General features: G+C 37.8%; 1 protein-coding gene across 1 annotated transcript in view; it reads right to left on the bottom strand.

Annotated features, from left to right (window-relative positions):
- The window catches only part of ABCA13 (ATP binding cassette subfamily A member 13), a 570,776-nt gene that overhangs the window by 488,978 nt on the left and 62,621 nt on the right, over positions 1-19,177 (bottom strand). The window contains 2 exon segments of the mRNA XM_049894281.1: positions 2,625-2,755; positions 17,480-17,643. Of these exon segments, the coding sequence (XP_049750238.1) occupies positions 2,625-2,755; positions 17,480-17,643 (295 nt within the window).

A 19,177-nucleotide genomic window follows, 5' to 3' on the forward strand; every position in this document is an offset into this window, starting at 1 on the left:
TCCATTCCTTTCCCTTGACACAGCAATCTGCTCTTTTGGCAAAAGATTTTTTTTCTCAGAAACAAGAGAGATGAAGGCCATTTTGAGTTGCCTCGAGAACTGTGTTTTGTAATAGTATTCATTCTCTGACTTACTGACAAGTTGGTAGAAAATAGCTTATTTTAATGACATTCTTAGCTGTAATTACATTTGCAATTGTAAAGTAAATAAATTGTTTAATTTGGATGATATACAAAAATTTACCAACCAACCAACCCGCTGCCATCGAGTCAATTCCAACTCATAGCGACTCCATAGGATTTTCAAGGCTGTAAATCTCTATGGAATAGACTGCAACATCTTTCTCCCACTGCTAGTGGTTTCAAACTGCAGACCTTTTAGTTAGCAGTCAATTGCTTTAACCACTGCACCACCAGGACTCCTTGTACAAAAACTTAGGTTTCCAAATAAGTTTATATAACCTGAGGTCATTAGGCAGATATCAATGAACTCTTTTTTGTGTTTCTCACCCCACTTCTGGATTTTAAGATTTCTAAGCAATTAACCTAAGGTGAAAAACAAGTTAAACATTAATGACCTACCTGCTGACTTCTCTCTAACAGAATGAACAGAGAAAGCTTTTCTCACTATGGGGGCTGGGTGGAAGGTGAAGTGGGGTTGGTATCATGTTAGGTTATTCCTTAGAGAAAAAAAAAATCTGAGAATCTAAAAACATTAGGGGTCAAATGGGCTAAAAAAGATATTTCTGTAACTCTCTCATTATATAGGTTAGGAAACTGAAACCGGGAAAGTAGTTAAAAGATCTCATAATAAAGTAAGTAAATAACCAAGTAAGTAAGGATTTGATCCCTGGGCTCATGACCTCCAGGCTTGCCTGCCTCCATTCCACCCTTCACACCTGCCCAGGAGTATCAATATCTTTCTATAAAAAGAAAAAATAAATCCTCTTGTCACTGAGTTGATTCTGACTCATAGTGACCCTATAGGACAGAGTAGAACCACCCCATATGGTTTCTAAGGAGCAGGTGGTGGATTTGAACTGCCAACCATTTGGTTAGCAGCCGATCTCTTAACCACTGTGCCACCAGAGCACTATAATGCAGCTCTAATTGTATCACTGTAATAGCCTTTGTGATCTGGACCAGGCTCCCTTCCCAGGCTCTCTCCTGCCATCACCCACTGTACTCCACCCACACTGAAGGTCAAACACCCAGAGCTCCCTCTACCTCCTGGTACTGACACATAGGCATTGGTGCCCTGTTCTCTTTGATGAAGTCTAACTCATCCTTCAAAACTCCTCCTTGAAGCTTTTCCTGAGAAAGATACCAGATCCCTACTCCATGGCCTCTGTTTTTTTCTTTATCGGCACGTTTCTCCCCTAACTAAACATGAGTTCCCTGAAAGCAGGAAGCACGTCTTATTCAGATTTTTATTCCCGCTGTCTGGGACAGTGTTTGGTTTATAGAAAGTGCTCAGTAAGTGTTTACTGAATGAGAGAATGAATAAATGGATGGATGGAAGGATGAATAGATGGATGAGTTCTAGTTCCAACTGTTTTCTCCCTGTATTTCCCTCAGAGAAAGAGATGGAGAAAAGGAAAAAGAGAAAGAGGGAATTAAAAGTAAAAGGTTCCAGTCAAATTGATAGTTTGGGAAATAATATACTGATTTGAGAAAAGAGCTAGATAATTCCATTCTTTCTCCCATGGAAGAGCTTCTTATTCAAGTCCACATCAACCTGCCTCCTCTCATTAGCTTTACTGTCTTTTAATATTTCCTCCTATTAAGGGTTCAGGAGAGAGAAAATATTAAAATCACAGAACCAATGATATGTCTAATCTTAGAAAATATCAAGTCAGAGAATGTTAAATCAGTTTGTTTATTAAAACTCATTTTTACTAGCAATGACTGCAGAATTTCCACCATGGTAGAAAATAAGCCAAAATCAATTTTAATTTAACCATTTCGATCTAGTCCTATCTACTCTTAACACAAATAATTGATTCTTCTTTGTATTTGATATTTTTTCCACAGTATTTTTATTGACGAAATTCAATTGAATACATTTTTTTTTTTTTTTTTTTTTTTTTTTTGTAGTACAGGTCTACTAGTGAGAAGAATGGAATTCTTTTGGAGGGGAATAACATTTCTCTTAATTGGGGTTCAAAGTTAGTGTTTCCTATCATCAAACTGATCACAAATGTTTATCTGTAAAAATCATTTTTAACTCATGAAGTCTTATAAAAATAGTTACGTAGTTAGCCAACCGCAGATCCATTTGTTTAACTCTTTGTCTCTACTACATTTTGAGATCTGAGACCTGTCGTGGAACTTATTCATCTTTGAATTCTTTAGCAGCACATTACCTGGCACACTGTAAATGTTTAGCAACTATTTTTTAACTATGGTACAAACATATATGACAAAACATTTGTCATTTCAACATTTTTATAGAGACAATTCGGTGACATTAAGGACATGTATTATGTTGTGCAGCCATCACCATAGCATTTGATATTTTAATTAGTTCCCTCTTTTGAACAGCATTTTAGCTATATGTGGATTGTGAAACAATTTAAATAAAGAATCATTTAAAAATTGGCAATAGCTATACAGTTCCCTTACCAGTGACTGCTACTCCATGTTCCTGCAGAAATGTCAGTGTGGAAATGGTCACGTTTAGTATAGACTCAAAAACCTTGGAGAGTGTGTGGTTGAATGGCAGCCAATCTAAATCTTCTAGGGATGTTAAGGAACTAGGAAAAAAAAAAAAGCAGTATGAATTAGTGGTTAGCAAAACAATTTAGCATCAATTCCACGTTTATTTACATCCTACCTATTGGGCTCCCATTCCTGTATGAGGTGTAGCTGGACCATTTATACCTCCGTGGTGATTATGGCTTTAAATGTAACCCAAAGCCCCTGGACAAGGGCCTAACTGTAAGAGTTAGAACTCTCCCTTGGAACACTTGAGAACTTTGGCCAACTCCGTTTTTTTTTTTTGATAGAAGACTCGACTGGGGTTTGCTCTCCCATAGATCTTTCTTAGGCTCCAGCTGGGTTTTTCCTGTCCCAGACAGGCAGCCTATGAGGCCAGCCAGGGTGTGAAGTGTTGTTTTCCCAGAAAACAAATGAACAATCAGACTTGCTGCTTCAAAATTCAGATAATCAGTGTAATGTTTGGAGGGCAACGTCTTGAAATGCCATGTACACCAATCACTCTGTTCTCTCTTAACCCATGGATCCAAATATGGGTCGGTTCAGTTAGTGATTTCTAAGTTGCATTTCATAGAGCAAGAGGCTTCAGGGGATCTACATGTATGTGGTTTTATCATTTTTTTTTAGCATACATGCATTTTATGAATAATTTTGCTAAAAATTATAAATTAGAAAAATACATTCAAAGTTGGTATATAACTCAATTTTAGCAATATGAGACCATCTATACATAAGTTGTACTTCCAAATAGATTGTTTCCCTATATCTTCTTGTTAAATAAACTCTGTCAAGTCATTTTTGTGTAACTGAAAAATTTCCCATGAGTACAAGATGTACCATTGAAAACTGGTGCTGCTTGCAAATACTTATCTCTATAAATGCAGATCTGATGTCTTGTCAATAAAATTGATGCTAAAGCGATATGGGACAATTATCACATTACTTTCTAATTTCACATTGTTTCTCTCTCAAAATAGCTGTATTCTCATTGTCCACCCTAGTATCTCCAAGAATTCAAATGAGGCAACTAGCTATGTTCAAAGATATGAGTTATGACTCAAGCTAACAAACTGCCAATACTGTTTCATTTGCCTACATTGACAAATACACCTTTAGAACAACTTGAAGCCTAGCTTCAAATTTAGAATTTGTGGTGGTTCAAAGAGCACCAACCCCAGCCCTCGGCCCATCCCTCCCCTCACTCCCAGCTATCTATTGGATTCTTCCTTAAGCCCTTGACACAACCCTGTACCTCAGGGGATTCATGTGCACATATGTGGGCTCTCCAGCTTGCATAGTCAAGAACCAGTCTCATCCCCCTACTTCCTCCTTCTACCAACAGCTGCAGCTGACTCTCAACCATCCCTCAGGTCTAGCTACACACATACCAGAGATAAGATCTACAAGGAAAGAGGTCTGCACAAGCTCTGGAAGTAGACTCAGGGTCACTGGGGCAGGGAATTCCAGGGTGAAGGGAAGTCAGAGGAGGCAGGAGCTCTGTGGACACATCATCTTAGTCCCATGGACAACTCCCTGATCCATGAGCAAAGGGCTCCTTTACCCTGGTCTAACGGCGGAACTGATTGGTCTCAGTGACAGCAGTTATAGTAACAGATATAATCTGAAAACCGTATCAACTTTTACTAATAAAATGAAATAGATTTACACAAAAGTATTCAATTAGGGGGAAAAATACCTTGCTGCTGAAAATGTGTGAAAGTCACCTTGGGAAGGCATCCTCACAAAGGTGATTTCCATGTGATATGTATTATTCAAGGCCACTGTTTAACTTACTGAATTGTAAAACGGAAACAACTGAACTGATCTATTCCAGCTGATATTTTGGGCAACTTCACACAGTTTACTAAGAAAACAGTTTAAATTCTTATATCCATGTCATATCCCTAATAGTGAAAAATTTAGAAACAATCAAAGGTTCAACACACGAACTATTAAGTAAATGATAGTATACGGTACTTTACCACCTGGAATATTTTGTACCCATTAAAAAAAGATCATGCGAAGACTACAGGAGCATATGAAATGTTAATGCTATCCTGTTAAATTTTGGAAATAAAGGGAAATATGCTCTGGACAATGTTACTGCACTATGTAAAATACTTATATAGATAGATGAGGGATGATGTTGTTTGTAAAATTCCAGTCATTTCAGGGAGACTGTACCATGAGTGTTTTTCTTCTTTTGTCAAACATTTCCTTAGAGCCTGTACCACACACTTGATGACCACCTACCTGGACACACGAGCTGAATCCATACAAGAAAAGTGAATGAACTCCTAGGCTTATACGCCTGATAACAGCTCTAGCCATCTGGTGACAGGATGTTAGAGCTTCAAAGGCAAAAATAATCAAGCTAGCTCACTCAAGCAACCTATATGGGCATATTAAAACAAAAGAAAGCAAGAAGCTAAGATACAGTAAGCAAACATAAAATAAACTAATACAATAACTTATAGATGGCATGGAAACAACAGTCAATATCAAATCACATAAAAAACAGACCATGATTGCTTCAACAAGCACTCAACAAAGAAACAAGGGATCTTCTGGATAAAGGTGCCTTCCTGAAATTACCAGATGCAGAATACAAAAAGATCAATACACAGAACTCTTGAAGACATCAGGAAGGAGATCAGGCAATACGCAGAACAAGCCAAGGAACACACACATAAAGCAGTTCAAGAAATTAAAAAGTTTATTCAAGAACATAATGAAAAATTTAACAAGCTGCAAGAATCCATAGAGAGACAGCAATCAGAATTCAGAAGATTAACAATAAAACTACAGAATAAGACAACTCAATAGAAAGTAAGAGGAGAAGAATTGAAGAAGTGGAAGGAAGAATTAGTGAGACAGAAGATAAAACACTTGGCACAAATGTACTTGAAGAAAAATCAGACAAAAGAATTTTAAAAAATGAAGAAACCCTAAGAATCATGTGGGACTCTATCAAGGGAAATAACCTAGGAGAGATAGGAGTACCAGCACAAAAAAAAAAAAAAAAAACACAGGGAGGGATAACTGAAAATACAGAGAAAATGGTTGAAGATTTGTTGGCAAAAATCTTCCCTGATATTGTGAAAGATGAGAAGATATTTACTCAAGATGCTCATTGAACTTCACATAAGGTAGATCTCAAAAGAAAGTCATTAATGAATATTATAGTCAAACTTGCCAAGACAAAAGATAAAGAGAGAATTTTAAGAGCAGCTAGGGATAAACTAAAACTCACCTACAAAGGAGAGTCAATAAGAATAAGCTCAGACTACTTGGTAGAAATGACACAGGCAAGAAGCCAAGACGATCATGTGTATGAAGCACAGGAGGAAAAAAAATTGCCAGCCAAGGATCATATATCCAGCAAAACTGTCTCTCAAATGTGAGGTGAAATTAGGACATTTCCAGATAAACAGAAGTTTAGGGAATTCTTAAAAACCAAACCAAAACTACAAGAAATACTAAAGGGAGTTCTCTGGTTAGAAAATCACTAATATCAGATATCAACTCAAGACTAGAACATAAGACAGAGGAACCAGATTGTTAACCCAGATAGGGAAATCACAAAAATAAATCAAGATTTAAAAAATGCTCAAAACAGAGAAGCAGGGATGTCATTACGTAAAACAAGACAACATTAAAACAATAAAGAGGGACTAAGAAATATAGTCATAGATCATTCACATGGACAGGAAGACAAGGCGATATAAAGAAATAAAAGTTAGGTTTAAACTTAGAAAAATAGGGGTAAATATTAAGGTAACCACAAAGGAGACTATCTTACTCACCAAAAAAAAATACAAGAAAAAAATAGAGACTCAGCAGAAACAAAATCAACAACAACAAATAAGAGGAAAAGCCAATACATAAACTACTCAGCACAAAAAATTAAGTGAGAAAAAGAAACTGTCAACAGCACACAAATAAAGACATCAAAATGACAGTACTAAACTCATAAAATCCATAATTATGCTGAATGTAAATGGACTATGGACTAAAGGCACCAATAGACAGAGAGTGACAGAATGGATTAAGAAACACGATCCGTCTATATGCTACCTAAAAGAGACACACATTAGACTTAGAGACACAAACAAACTAAAACTCAAAGGATAGAAAAAAAATATATCAAGAAAACAACAATCAAAAAAGAGCAGTAGTGGCAATATTAATTTCTGACAAAATAAACTTTAAAGTTAAATACTCCACAAAGGATAAGGAAGGACAGTATGTAATGATTAAAGGGACAATATACCAAGAAGATATAACCATATTAAATATTTATGCACCCAGTGACAGAGCTGCAAAATACATAAAACAAACTCTAACAGCACTGAAAAGTGAGATAGACGGCTCCACAATTATAGGAGGAGACTTCAACACATCACTTTTGGTGAAGGATAGGACATCCAGAAAGAAGCTCAATAAAGATATGGAAGATCTAAATGCCACAATCAACCAACTTGACCTCATAGACGTATGTAGAACAGTCCATCAAACAGCAGCCAAGTATACATTCTTTTCTAGTGCACATGGAACATTCTCTAGATTAGACCACATATTAGGTCATAAAGCAAGCCTTAGCAGAATCCTAAACATCGAAATATTACAAAGCATCTTCTCTGACCATAAGGCCATAAAAGTGGAAATCAATAACAGGAAAAGCAGGAAAAAGAAATCAAACACTTGGAAACTGAACGATACTCTGCTCAAAAAAGACTAGATTATAGAAGACATTAAGGATTGAATAAAGATATTCATAGAATCCAATGACAGTGAAAACACTTCCTATCAGAACTTTTGGGATGCAGCTAAAACAGTGCTCAGTGGTTAATTTCAATCAATAAGTGCACACATACAAAAAGAAGAAAGGGCCAAAATCAAAGAATTATCCCTACTACTTAAACAAGTAGGAAGAGAGCAACAAAAGGAACCCTCAGTCAACAGAAGAAAGCAAATAATAAAAATTAGACCAGAAATAAATGAAGTAGAGAACAGAAAAACAATTGAAAGAGTTAACAAGAACAAAAGCTGGTTCTTTGAAAAAATTAACAAAATTGATAAACCATTGGCTAAACTTACAAAAGAAAAACAGGACAGGAAGCAAATAACCTAAATAAGAAAAGACATAGGTGTTATTACAACAGACCCAACTGAAATTAAAAGCATCATATCAGATTACTATGAAAACCTGTACTCTAAAAAATTTGAAAACCTAGAAGAAATGGATGAATTTCTAGAAAACACACTATCTACCTAAACTAACACAGAGGCACAAGAACTAAATAGACTCATAACAGAGGAAGAGATTGAAAGAGTAATCAAAATCTCCTAACAAAAAAAAAAGCCCTGGCCCAGACAGCTTCACTGTACAGTTCTACCATACTTTCAGAGAAGAGGTAACACCATTACTACTAAAGGTATTTCAGAGCAGAGAATAGGATGGAATACTCCCATTCTGTGGAGCCAGCATATCTCTGATACCAAAACCAGGTAAAGACATCACAAAAAAAGAAAATTACAGACCTATATCCCTCATGAACTTAGATGCAAAAATCCTCAACAAAATTCTAGCCAATAGAATTCAACAACATATCAAAAAAATAATTCACCGTAACCAAGTGGGATTCATACAGGTATGCAGGGGTGGTTCAACATTAGAAAAACCATTCATGTAATCCATCATATAAATAAAAGATAAGAACCACATGATCTTATCAATTGATGCAGAAAAGGCATTTAACAAAGTCCAACGCCCATTCATGATAAAAATTCTCAGCAAAATAGGAATAGAAGGAAAATTCCTCAACATAATAAAGGGCATTTATACAAAAAAAAAAAAAAAAATTTTTTTTTTTTTTTTAATACAACAGCAAGAGCCAACATCATCCTAAATGAAGAGAATCTGAAAGCATTCCCCTTGAGAATGGGAACCAGACAAGGACGCCCTTTATCACTGCTCTTATTCAACATTGTGCTGGAGGTCCTAGCCAGCGCAATTAGGCTAGACAAAGAAATAAAGGGCATCCGGACTGGCAAGGAGGAAGTAAAATTATCTCTGTTGGCAGATGACATGATCTTATACACAGAAAACCCTAAGGAATCCCCCAGAAAACTACTGAAACTAATAGAAGAGTTCAGCAGAGTATCGGGATACAAGATAAACATACAAAAATCAGTTGGATTCCTCTACACCAACAAAAAGAACATCGAAGAGGAAATCACTGAATCAATACCATTTACAGTAGCCCCCGAGAAGATAAAATACTTGGGAATAAATCTTACCAGAGACATAAAAGACCTATACAAAGAAAACTGCAAGACACTACTGCAAGAAAACAAAAGAGACCTACATAAGAGGAAAAACATATCTTGCTTATGCATAGGAAGACTTAACATTGTAAAAATACCTGTTCTACCAAAAGTGATCTATACATACAATGCAATTCCTATCCAAATTCCAATGACATATTTTAATAAGATGGAGAAACAAATCGCCAACTTCATTAAAAAAAAAAAATGGAAGGAAAAAAAAGGCCTCAGATATTAAAGCATTACTGAAAAAGAAGAAGAAAGTGGGAGGCCTTACTCTACCTGATTTTAGAACCTGTTATACTGCCAAAATAGTCAAAAGAGCCTGGTACTGGTACAACAACAGATACATAGACCAATGGGACAGAATTGAGAATCCAGATAAATCCATCTACACATGAGCAGCTGATACTTGACAAAGGCCCAAAGTCTGTTAAAGGGCGAAAAGAGAGTCTCTTTAACAAATGGTGCTGGCATAACTGGATATCCATCTGCAAAAAAATGAAACAAGACCCATACCTCACACCATGCACAAAAATGAACTCAAAATGGATCAAATACCTAACTATAAAATGTAAATCGATAAAGATCATGGAAGAAAAAATAGAGGCAATGCTAGGATCGTTAATACATGGCATTAACAGTATACAAAACATTACTAACAATGCAGAAACAAAATCAAACACCTATGCTCATCTAAACACTTCACAAAAAGAGTGAAAAGATTACCTAAAGACTTGGAAAAAGTTTTTAGCTATGACATTTCAGATCAGCACCTGATCTCCAAAATCTACATGATACTGCCAAAACTCAACTACAAAAAAATAAAAACCCCAGTTAACATAATGGGCAAATGATACGAACAAGGACTTCACTAAAGAAGACATTCAGGTAGCTAACAGATACATGAGGAAATGTTCACGATCATTAGCCTTTAGAGAAATGCAAATCAAAACTACAATGAGATTCCATCTCACACCAACAAGGCTTGCATTAATCCAAAAAACACAAAACAATAAATGTAGGAGAGGTTGTGGAGAGACTGGAACACTTATACACTGCTCGTGGGAATGTAAAATGGTACAACCCCTTTGGAAATTGATTTGGCGCTTCCTTAAAAAGCTAGAAATAGACCTACCATGTGATCCAGCAATCCCACTCCTTGGAATATATCCTAGAGAAATAAGAGCCTTTACATGAACAAATATATGCACATCCATGTTCATTGCAGCACTGTTTACAATAGCAAAAAGATGGAAGCAACCAAGGTGCCCATCAATGGATGAATGGATAAATGAATTATGGTATATGCACACAATGGAATACTATGCATGCATAAAGAACAATGATGAATCTGTGAAACACTTCATAACATGGAGGAATCTGGAAGGCATTATGCTGAGTGAAATTAGTAGCAAAAGGACAAATACTGCATTAGACCACTATTATAAGAACTCAAGAAATAGTTTAAACAGAGAAGAAAATATTCTTTCATGATTACGAGAGTGGGGAGGGAGAGAGGGAGAGGGTTATTCACTAATTAGATAGTAGACGAGGACTATTTTAAGGGAAAGACAACACACAATGCAGGATATGTCAGCACAACTGGACTCAACCAAAAGCAAAGAAGTCTCCTGAATAAACTTAACCCTTCGAAGGCCAGCATAGCAGGGGCGGAGTTTGTGGGCCATGGTTTCAGGGGACATCTAAGTCAATTGTCATAATAAAATCTGTTAAGAAAACATTCTGCATCCCACTTTGGAGAGTGGCATCTGGGGTCTTTAATGCATGCAAGAGGCCTTCTATGATGCAATCAATTTGTCTCAACCAACCTGGAGCAAAGGAAAATGAAGAACACCAAGGACACAAGGTAATTATGAGCCCAAGAGACAGAAATGGCCACATAAACCAGAGACTACATCAGCCTGAGACCAGAAGAACTAGATGGTGCCCGGCTACAACCGATGACTGCCTTGGCAGGGAACACAACAGAGAACCCCTGAGGGAGCAGGAGAGCAGTGGGATACAGACCCTGAATTCTCATAAAAAGACCAGACTTAATGGTCTGACTGAGACTGGAAGGACCTCAGAGGTCATGGTCCCCAGACCTTCTGTTAGCCTAAGACAAGAACCATTCTCAAAGCCAACTCTTCAGACAAGGATTGGACTGGGCTATGGAATACAAAATGATACTGGTGAGGAGTAAGCTTCTTGGCTCAAGTAGACACATGAGACTACGTGGACAGTGCCTGTCTGGAGGGGAAATGAGAGGGCAGAGGGGGTCAGAAGCTGGTTGAATGGACACGAAAATAGAGAGTGGAGAGGAGTGTGCTGTCTCATTAAGGCGAGAGCAACTAGGAGTATATAGCAAGGAGTATATAAATTTTTTTTTAGGAGAGACAGACTTGATTTGTAAACTTTCACTTAAAGCACAATAAAAATTAAAAAAAAAAAAAAAAGTTGGGAGGGAAAGGCCAAGCCAATATGATGCTGTAGACAGACACATCATGTCAACCCTCTGCAGCGAAGACCTGAAAGAAAAACTAAGTGTTATGGATTGGATTGTGTCCCCAAAAAACGTGTTTCAAGTTGACTAGGCTATGATTTCCAGTATTATACAGTTGTCTGCCATTTTGCAATCTGATGTGACTGTTCTCTGTGATTAGTCTATGTGTTGTAAATCCTAATTCTCTATGATGGAGCCCTGGAGGCACAGTTGTTAAGAACTAACCAGAAGCTTGGCAGTCTGAATCCTCCAGCTGCTCTTTGGAAACTGTATGGGACAGTTCTATTTTTTCCTTTAGGGTTGCTATAAGTCAACTTCGTAGACATATGCAGAACACTCCACTCAACAGCAGCAAAGTATACATTCTTTTCCAAAGCCCATGTAACGTTCTCCAGAAAAGACCAATTTTAGGCCACAAAGAAAGCCTTAACAAGATCCAAAACATCAACATTATACAAAGGATCTTCTCTTATCACTATGCCATAAAAGTGGAAATCAGTAACAGAAACAGCAAGGAAAAAAAAATCAAATACAAGGAAATTGAACAATACCTTGCTTAAAAAAAAAAAAAAAAAAAAAAAAATTTTTTTTTTTGCTTAAAGATGGAATAAAAAAATTCAGAGTCTAATGACAATGAAAACACATCTTACCAAAACTCTTCAAACACAGCAAAAAGCAGTGCTTAGAGGTCAATTCATAGCAATAAATGCACACATCAAAAAAGAAGAAAGGGCCAAAATAAAGTCATTTACCCTACAACTTGAACAAATAGAAAGAGAATAGCAAAAGGTGCTCTTGGGCACCAGAAGAAAGGAAATAATAAAGATTAGAGGAGAAATAAATGAAATAGAGAATAGAAAAACAATTGATAGAATCAACAAAACCAAAAATTAGTTCTTTGAAAAAGATCAACAAAATTGACAACCCATTGGCCAAACTGACAAAAGAAAAACAGGAGAGGAAGCAAATAACCTGAATAACAAATGAGACGGGTGATATCACAACACACCCAACTGAAATAAAAAGGATCATAATAGATACTAGGAAAAACTGTACTCCAACAAATTTGAAAAGCTAGAGGAAATGGACAAATTTCTTGAAACATACTACCTACTTAAACTAACACAAACTGAGGCAGAAAAAATAAACAGACCCATAACAAAAGAAGATATGAAGAGGTAATTAAGAAGAACTCTCAACAAAAATATGCCCTGTCCCAATGGTTTCACTACAGAATTCCACGAAACTTTCAGAGAAAATCTAATGCCAATACTACTCAAGCTATTTTGGAGCACAGAAAATGAAGGGATACCCCAAAACTCATTCTATGAAGCCAACATAAATAACACTGATTGCAAAGCCAGGCAACAACGTCACAAAAAAGGAAAACTACAAGCCAATAACCCTCATGGACATAGACGCAAAAATTCTCAACAAAATTCAAGCCAATAGAATTCAACAGCGTATCAAAAAAATAATACAGCATAACCAAGTGGAATTCATAGTAGGTACACAGGGATGATTCAATATTAGGAAATCAATAAATCCATCACATAAATAAAACAAGAGAACAAAATGATCTTATCAATTGACACAGAAAAGTCATTGGACAATGTCCAACACCCATTGCTGATAAAAACTCTCAGCAAAATAGGAATAGAAAGGAACTCCTCAATATAGTAAAAGGGATTTATACAAAACCAATAGCCAGCATCATTCTAAATGGAGAGAGACTGAAACCATTCCCCCTGAGAAGAGGAACCAGACAAGGATGCCCTTTATCACCACTCATATTCAACATTGTGATGGGTGTCCTAGCTAGAGCAATAAGGCAGCAAAAGTAATAAAGGACCTCCAGATTGGTAAGCTAGAGATAAAACTATCCCTATCCACAGATTATGATCTTATACACAGAAAATTCCAAAGAATCTATAAGAAAGCTACTGGAACTAATACAAGATTTCAGGAAAGCAGAAGGATACAAGATTAATATACAAAAATCACTTTGATTCCTCTATATCAACCAAGAGAACTTTGAAAAGGAAAAGTCGCCAAATCGATACCATTTACAATAGCTCCTAAGAAGACAAAGTGCTTAGGAATAAATCTAACCAGGGATGTAAAAGACCCATACAAAGAAAACTACAAAACACTACTGAAAAAAACAAAAGAGACCTAAGTAAGTGGGAAAACATACCATGTTCATGGATAGGAAGACTCAACATTGTGAAAGTGTCAATTCTACTCAAAACAATCTGCAGGAACAATGCAATCCCTATTGAAATTCCAACAGCACTGTTTAATGAGATGAAGAAAAAAATCACCAACTTTAATGAAAAGAAAAGAGGTCCTGGATTAGTAAAGCATTACTGAAGAAGAAGAATAAAGTGGGAGGCCTTACACTACCTGATTTTAGAACCTGTCATACAGCCATGGTAGTCAAAACAGCCTGGTACTGGTACAACAACAGATGCATAGACCAACGGAACAGAATTAGGAACTCAGATGTAAATCCATCCATCTCTGAGCAGTTGATATTTGACAAAGGGCCAAAGTCCACTAAATAGGGAAAAGACAGTCTCTTTAACAAATGATGATGGTATAACTGGATGTCCATCTGTAAAAAAATGAAACAAGATCCATACCTCACACCATACACAAAAACTAACTCAAAATGGATGAAAGACCTAAATGTAAAACCTAAAAAGATAAACATCATAGAAGAAAAAATAGAGACAACACAAAGAGCCCTAATACATGGCATTGATACAATACAAACCATAACTAACAATGCTCAAACACCTGAAAATAAACTAGATAAATGGGAGTTCCTAAAAATTAAACACTTACGCTCATCAAAAGACTTCACCAAAAGAGTAAAAAGGAAACCTACAGACTAGGAAAAAAATTTTAAGCCACAACATATCCAACAAGTCTAATCTCTAAAATCTACAAAATACTTCACCTCAATAAAAAAAGACAAATACAACTAGCATCATAAAATCTATTAAGAAAATATTCTACATCCCACTTTGGAGAGTGGTGTCTGGGGTCTTAAATGCTAGCAAGCAGTCATCTAAGATGCATCAATTGGTCTCAACCCACCTGGAGCAAAGGAGAATGAAGTACATGAAAGCCGCAAGGTAATTATGAGCCTAAGAGACAGTAAGGGCCACATAAGCCAGAGACTACATCAGCCTGAGACCAGAAGAACTAGACGGTGCCTGGTTACTACCGATGGCTGCCCTAACAGGGAACACAACAGAGAACCCCTGAGGGAGCAGGAGAGCAGTGGGATGCAGACCCCAAATTCATATAAAAAGACCAGACTTAATGTTCTGACTGAGACTAGAAGGACCCCAGAGGTCATGGTCCCCAGACCATCTGTTAGCCCGAGACAAGAACCATTCCCACAGCCAACTTTTCAGTCAGGGATTGGACTGGACTTTATGGGATAGAAAATGATACTGGTGAAGAGTGAGCTCCTTGAATCAAGTCGACACATGAGACTATGTGGGGAGCTCCTGTGTGGAGAAGAGATGAGAGGGCAGAGGGGGTCAGAAGCTGGCCAAATGGACACTAAAATAGAGAGTGGAGGGAAGGAGTGTGCTGTCTCATTAGGGGGAGAGCAAACTGTATATAACTTTTTGTATGAGAGGCTGACTTGGGTTGTAAACTTTCACTTACAGCACAATAAAAAAAAGACAAATAATCCAATTAAAAAATGGGCAAAGGAAAAGAACAGACACTTTTCCAAAGAAGATATTCAGGCAACCAACAGACACATGGAGAAATGACGCGACCATTAGTCATTCAAAAAATCAAAAACCCACTGCCGTCGAGTCGATTCCGACTCATAGTGACCCTATAGGACGGAGTAGAACTGCCCCATAGAGTTTCCAAGGAGCGCCTGGCAGATTTGAACTGCCGACCTCTTGGTTAGCAGCCATAGCACTTAACCACTACACCACCAGGGTTATAGAGAAATGCAAATCAAAACTGCAATGAGATACCATGTCACCCCAACAATACTGGCACTAATCCAAAAGACACAAAATGTTAAAGGTTGGAGAGGTTACAGGGAGATTGGAACTGTTATGCACTGCTGGTGGGAATGCAAAATGGTACAACCACTTTGGAAAACAATACGGCGCTTCCTTAAAAAGCTCAAAATATAAATACCATATGATCCAGCAACCTCACTCCTAGAAATATACCCTAGAGAAATAAGAGCCATCACACAAATAGACATATGCACACCCATGTTCACTTTGGCACTATTTAACTAAAAAGATGGAAATAACCTAAATGCCCATCAACACATGAATGGGTAAACAAACTATGGTACATACACAGGATGGAATACTATGCAATGATAAAGAACAACGATGAATCAGCAAAACATCTCATGACATGGGTGAATCTGGAGGGCATTATGCTGAGTGAAATTAGGCAGTCACAGAAGGAAAAACATTGTATAAGACCACTATTATAAGAACTCAAGGAAAGGTTTACACACACATAAAAAAAACTATCCTTTGATAGTTAAGAGGGCGGGGAAAGAGGAGGAGGGGAAATCACTAACTAGTTGGTAGACAAGTGAAGGGAAGGACAACACACAATTTAGAGGAAGTCAGCACACCTGGACCAAAGCAAAAGCATAGGAGTTTCCTAGACACATCCAAACATTTTGAGGGACCAAGTAGCTGAGGCTGAGACCTGGGGACCATAGTCTTGGGGAACATCTAGGTCAATTGGCATAACATAGTTCATAAAGAAAATGTTCTACACCCCACTTTGTTGGATAGTGTCTAGAGTCTTAAAAGCTTGTGAGCAGCCGTCTAAGATACATCTATTGGTCCCATTCCATCCGGACCAAAGGAGACTGAAGAAACCAAAGACACAGGGGAAATATTAGCCCAAAGGACTAAATGACCACATGAACCAGAGGCTCCACCAGCCTGAGACCAGAAGAAGTAGGTGATGACCAGCTACCACTACCGACCACTCTGACAGGGATCGCAGTAGAGGTTCCCAGACAGGGTGGGAGAAAAATGTAGAACAAAATTCAAATCCACAAAAAAGATCAGACTTACTGGTCTGACAGAGAATGGAGGAGCCCTGAAACTGTGGTCCCCCAACACCCTGCTAACTCAGAAATGAAGCCACTGCCCAAGTCTACCTTTCAGCCAAACATTAGACAAGTCTAGAAAACAAACATGAGGAATGTGCTTCTTAGTTCCATCAAGTATATGAGACCAAAAGCAAAGATGAGAATGCAGGAAGGGACAGGAAAGCTGAATGAACGGACACAGAGAACCAGGGGTAGAAAGGGGGAGAGTGATGATACATTGCAGGGATTGCAACCAATGTCACAAAACTATTTGTGTATAAATTTTGCACTATAAACTTTCACCTAAAACACAATTTAAAAAAAAAAAGAAATGTTAAAGAATGCTCCTCAAGCTGAAGCAAAACCAGGTAAAAACTTGGATGTATAAGAATAAATGATACCGCACAATAACTCTAATCAATAAGACTTATATAAATGTAGCAATAAAAAAAAAACTAAATTGCTATTTTATTTTTACTGGAATTAAGTTAGTACTAGTTTGAAGTATAGAAAAGATGCACAGGTGTGAAAGAAATCACAATGGAAATCAGAAAATTTCTTGAATTGAGTGGACAGAAAAAAAGAACAAACCCACACAATATAGCAACATATGCGGAAAGCAGCTAGAGCTGTGACCTGGCCCTTCACATCAGCCTGTGGCAACTGGGACTCAAGGAACAGGTGTCAGAAAATTACGCAATTATGGATACTGCTGGTGCTGTGAACACTAAACTTTTGCTTGTGTCTGGAAAAAAAAAAAAAAAACAGAGCGAAAAACCTAACACACCTCTGATTACTTTCTTTTTAACTTACTTCAAAACTGCCTGGAGAAACTGTGCTGCAGCCCATATGCTGTCTTCAGCGTGAACATTTTTTGCATACAGTCGTGGCAGTGAAAGGAGAAAATCCCAAATAGGAGGCTGCTGGTGAAGGCTTTCCAATTTCAATATCATATCTTCAGTCTTATTGAGGTCCATCTGATGGAAAAAAAAAAAAAAAGTAGCACAAAAATTCCCCTCTTTATTTTTATTAATCAGTGAAAGGAGAGAGAAAGAGAGCTAGACACTGCTGTAAGAGATGGGCAACATAGAACTTATCTATGGTGGGAGAGGGCCATACCTTATATGTCACTATGCTGAACAGACAAGATTTAAAATAGTTAGATGTTTCTAAAAAGTATTTTGAAGGTCTGAACAGAGAAAGGGAAGCAGAGAAGATCTGTTTTTATAACAGATTGTAGCAATTTTTGAGATTTTTTTCTTTAACATATGCTCTCCTTGGGAAACCCTGGTGGCTTAGGTGGTTAAGTGCTATGGGTGCTAACCTAAAGGTTGGCAGTTCAAATCCACCAGGCACTCCTTGGAAACTCTATGGGGCAGTTCTACTCTGTCGTATAGGGTCGCTATGAGTCGGAATTGACTCGACGCCAACGGCTTACGGGTATGCTTTCCTTGAGATAGATCTTGAATGAGAACATATTAATCTACTCTTTACAAATAAATGGTAAAAATGTATAATTCAAATACTAATAAATGTGGAACGTCTACTGTGATGTTGGGTTTTTTCTTTGTTATTTCACCTGAGCCCAATCATAACTGATATGATACAGTATAAATACTACAATTCCTCCGTACAAAAAATATGTAACTCCTCCCCACTGCCGCCACTACTGCCACCTAGAAAGAGCTGATTTTGATGGTACGATTGATGCAATCTTAGTCTGGACAAAGGTAAATGAAAAATTTTGGCAAAAAACCTCTCAGGTGCTATAGGATATGGCCCAAATTTGACCCACTGCTGGGGGAAAGGTAACCAATCTTCCCAGTTTACCAAGGATTGAGGTGTTTTCTAGGACAAGGGGCATTCAGTGCTAAAACTGGGGTGATTTTAGCTAGTTGCCTGGCAGTTGCCTGGGAAGGTAACCACGGATGGTTGGTCACCCTAGTAGACCAACTAGAGGTGCTAATTCCCCTGCCCTCTTGGACTGAGTTTGCTTCAGTGAAGGAACAGACACAGAAAGCAAAAATACCCTCAGCACGTTCTTGTGTGGGATACTGTGACCCAGAGTCTAGGCTCCCAAGAAACTGTCCACCTCAGCTGCGGATGGAACTAGAGGCCAAAAGGAGGTTAAACAGGCAGACAAAGCCCCAGTAAACCTCCCTACAACTATTCCTCCCCCCATTCCTTTGCTCCCTTTTGTAGTATAAACTTTGAGTCATGTACACACATGGTCCAGATCCTCTCCATATTCTCTCTTCAACCCACTTCAGTCAGGTTTTTGGCCTCACCAAAGCTTCTCTTGTCAACAAGACCAATGACTCTAGGCTGCTACCTCCAATGGCCACAACTTCATCCTCATCTGACCTGAGCAGCATTTGAGACAGCAGATCATTCCCATCCCCTTGAAAGTAGATTCTCTCGTCTTCTACAACACCATGCTCTCTTAGTTTTCCTCCTACTTGCCTGACACCCCTCCCAACCTCCACTGCTGTTTCTCTTTATCCCTCTCAA

This window comes from Elephas maximus, chromosome 8 (genome assembly GCF_024166365.1).
Source record: "Elephas maximus indicus isolate mEleMax1 chromosome 8, mEleMax1 primary haplotype, whole genome shotgun sequence".
Classification (NCBI taxonomy): Eukaryota; Metazoa; Chordata; class Mammalia; order Proboscidea; family Elephantidae; genus Elephas; species Elephas maximus.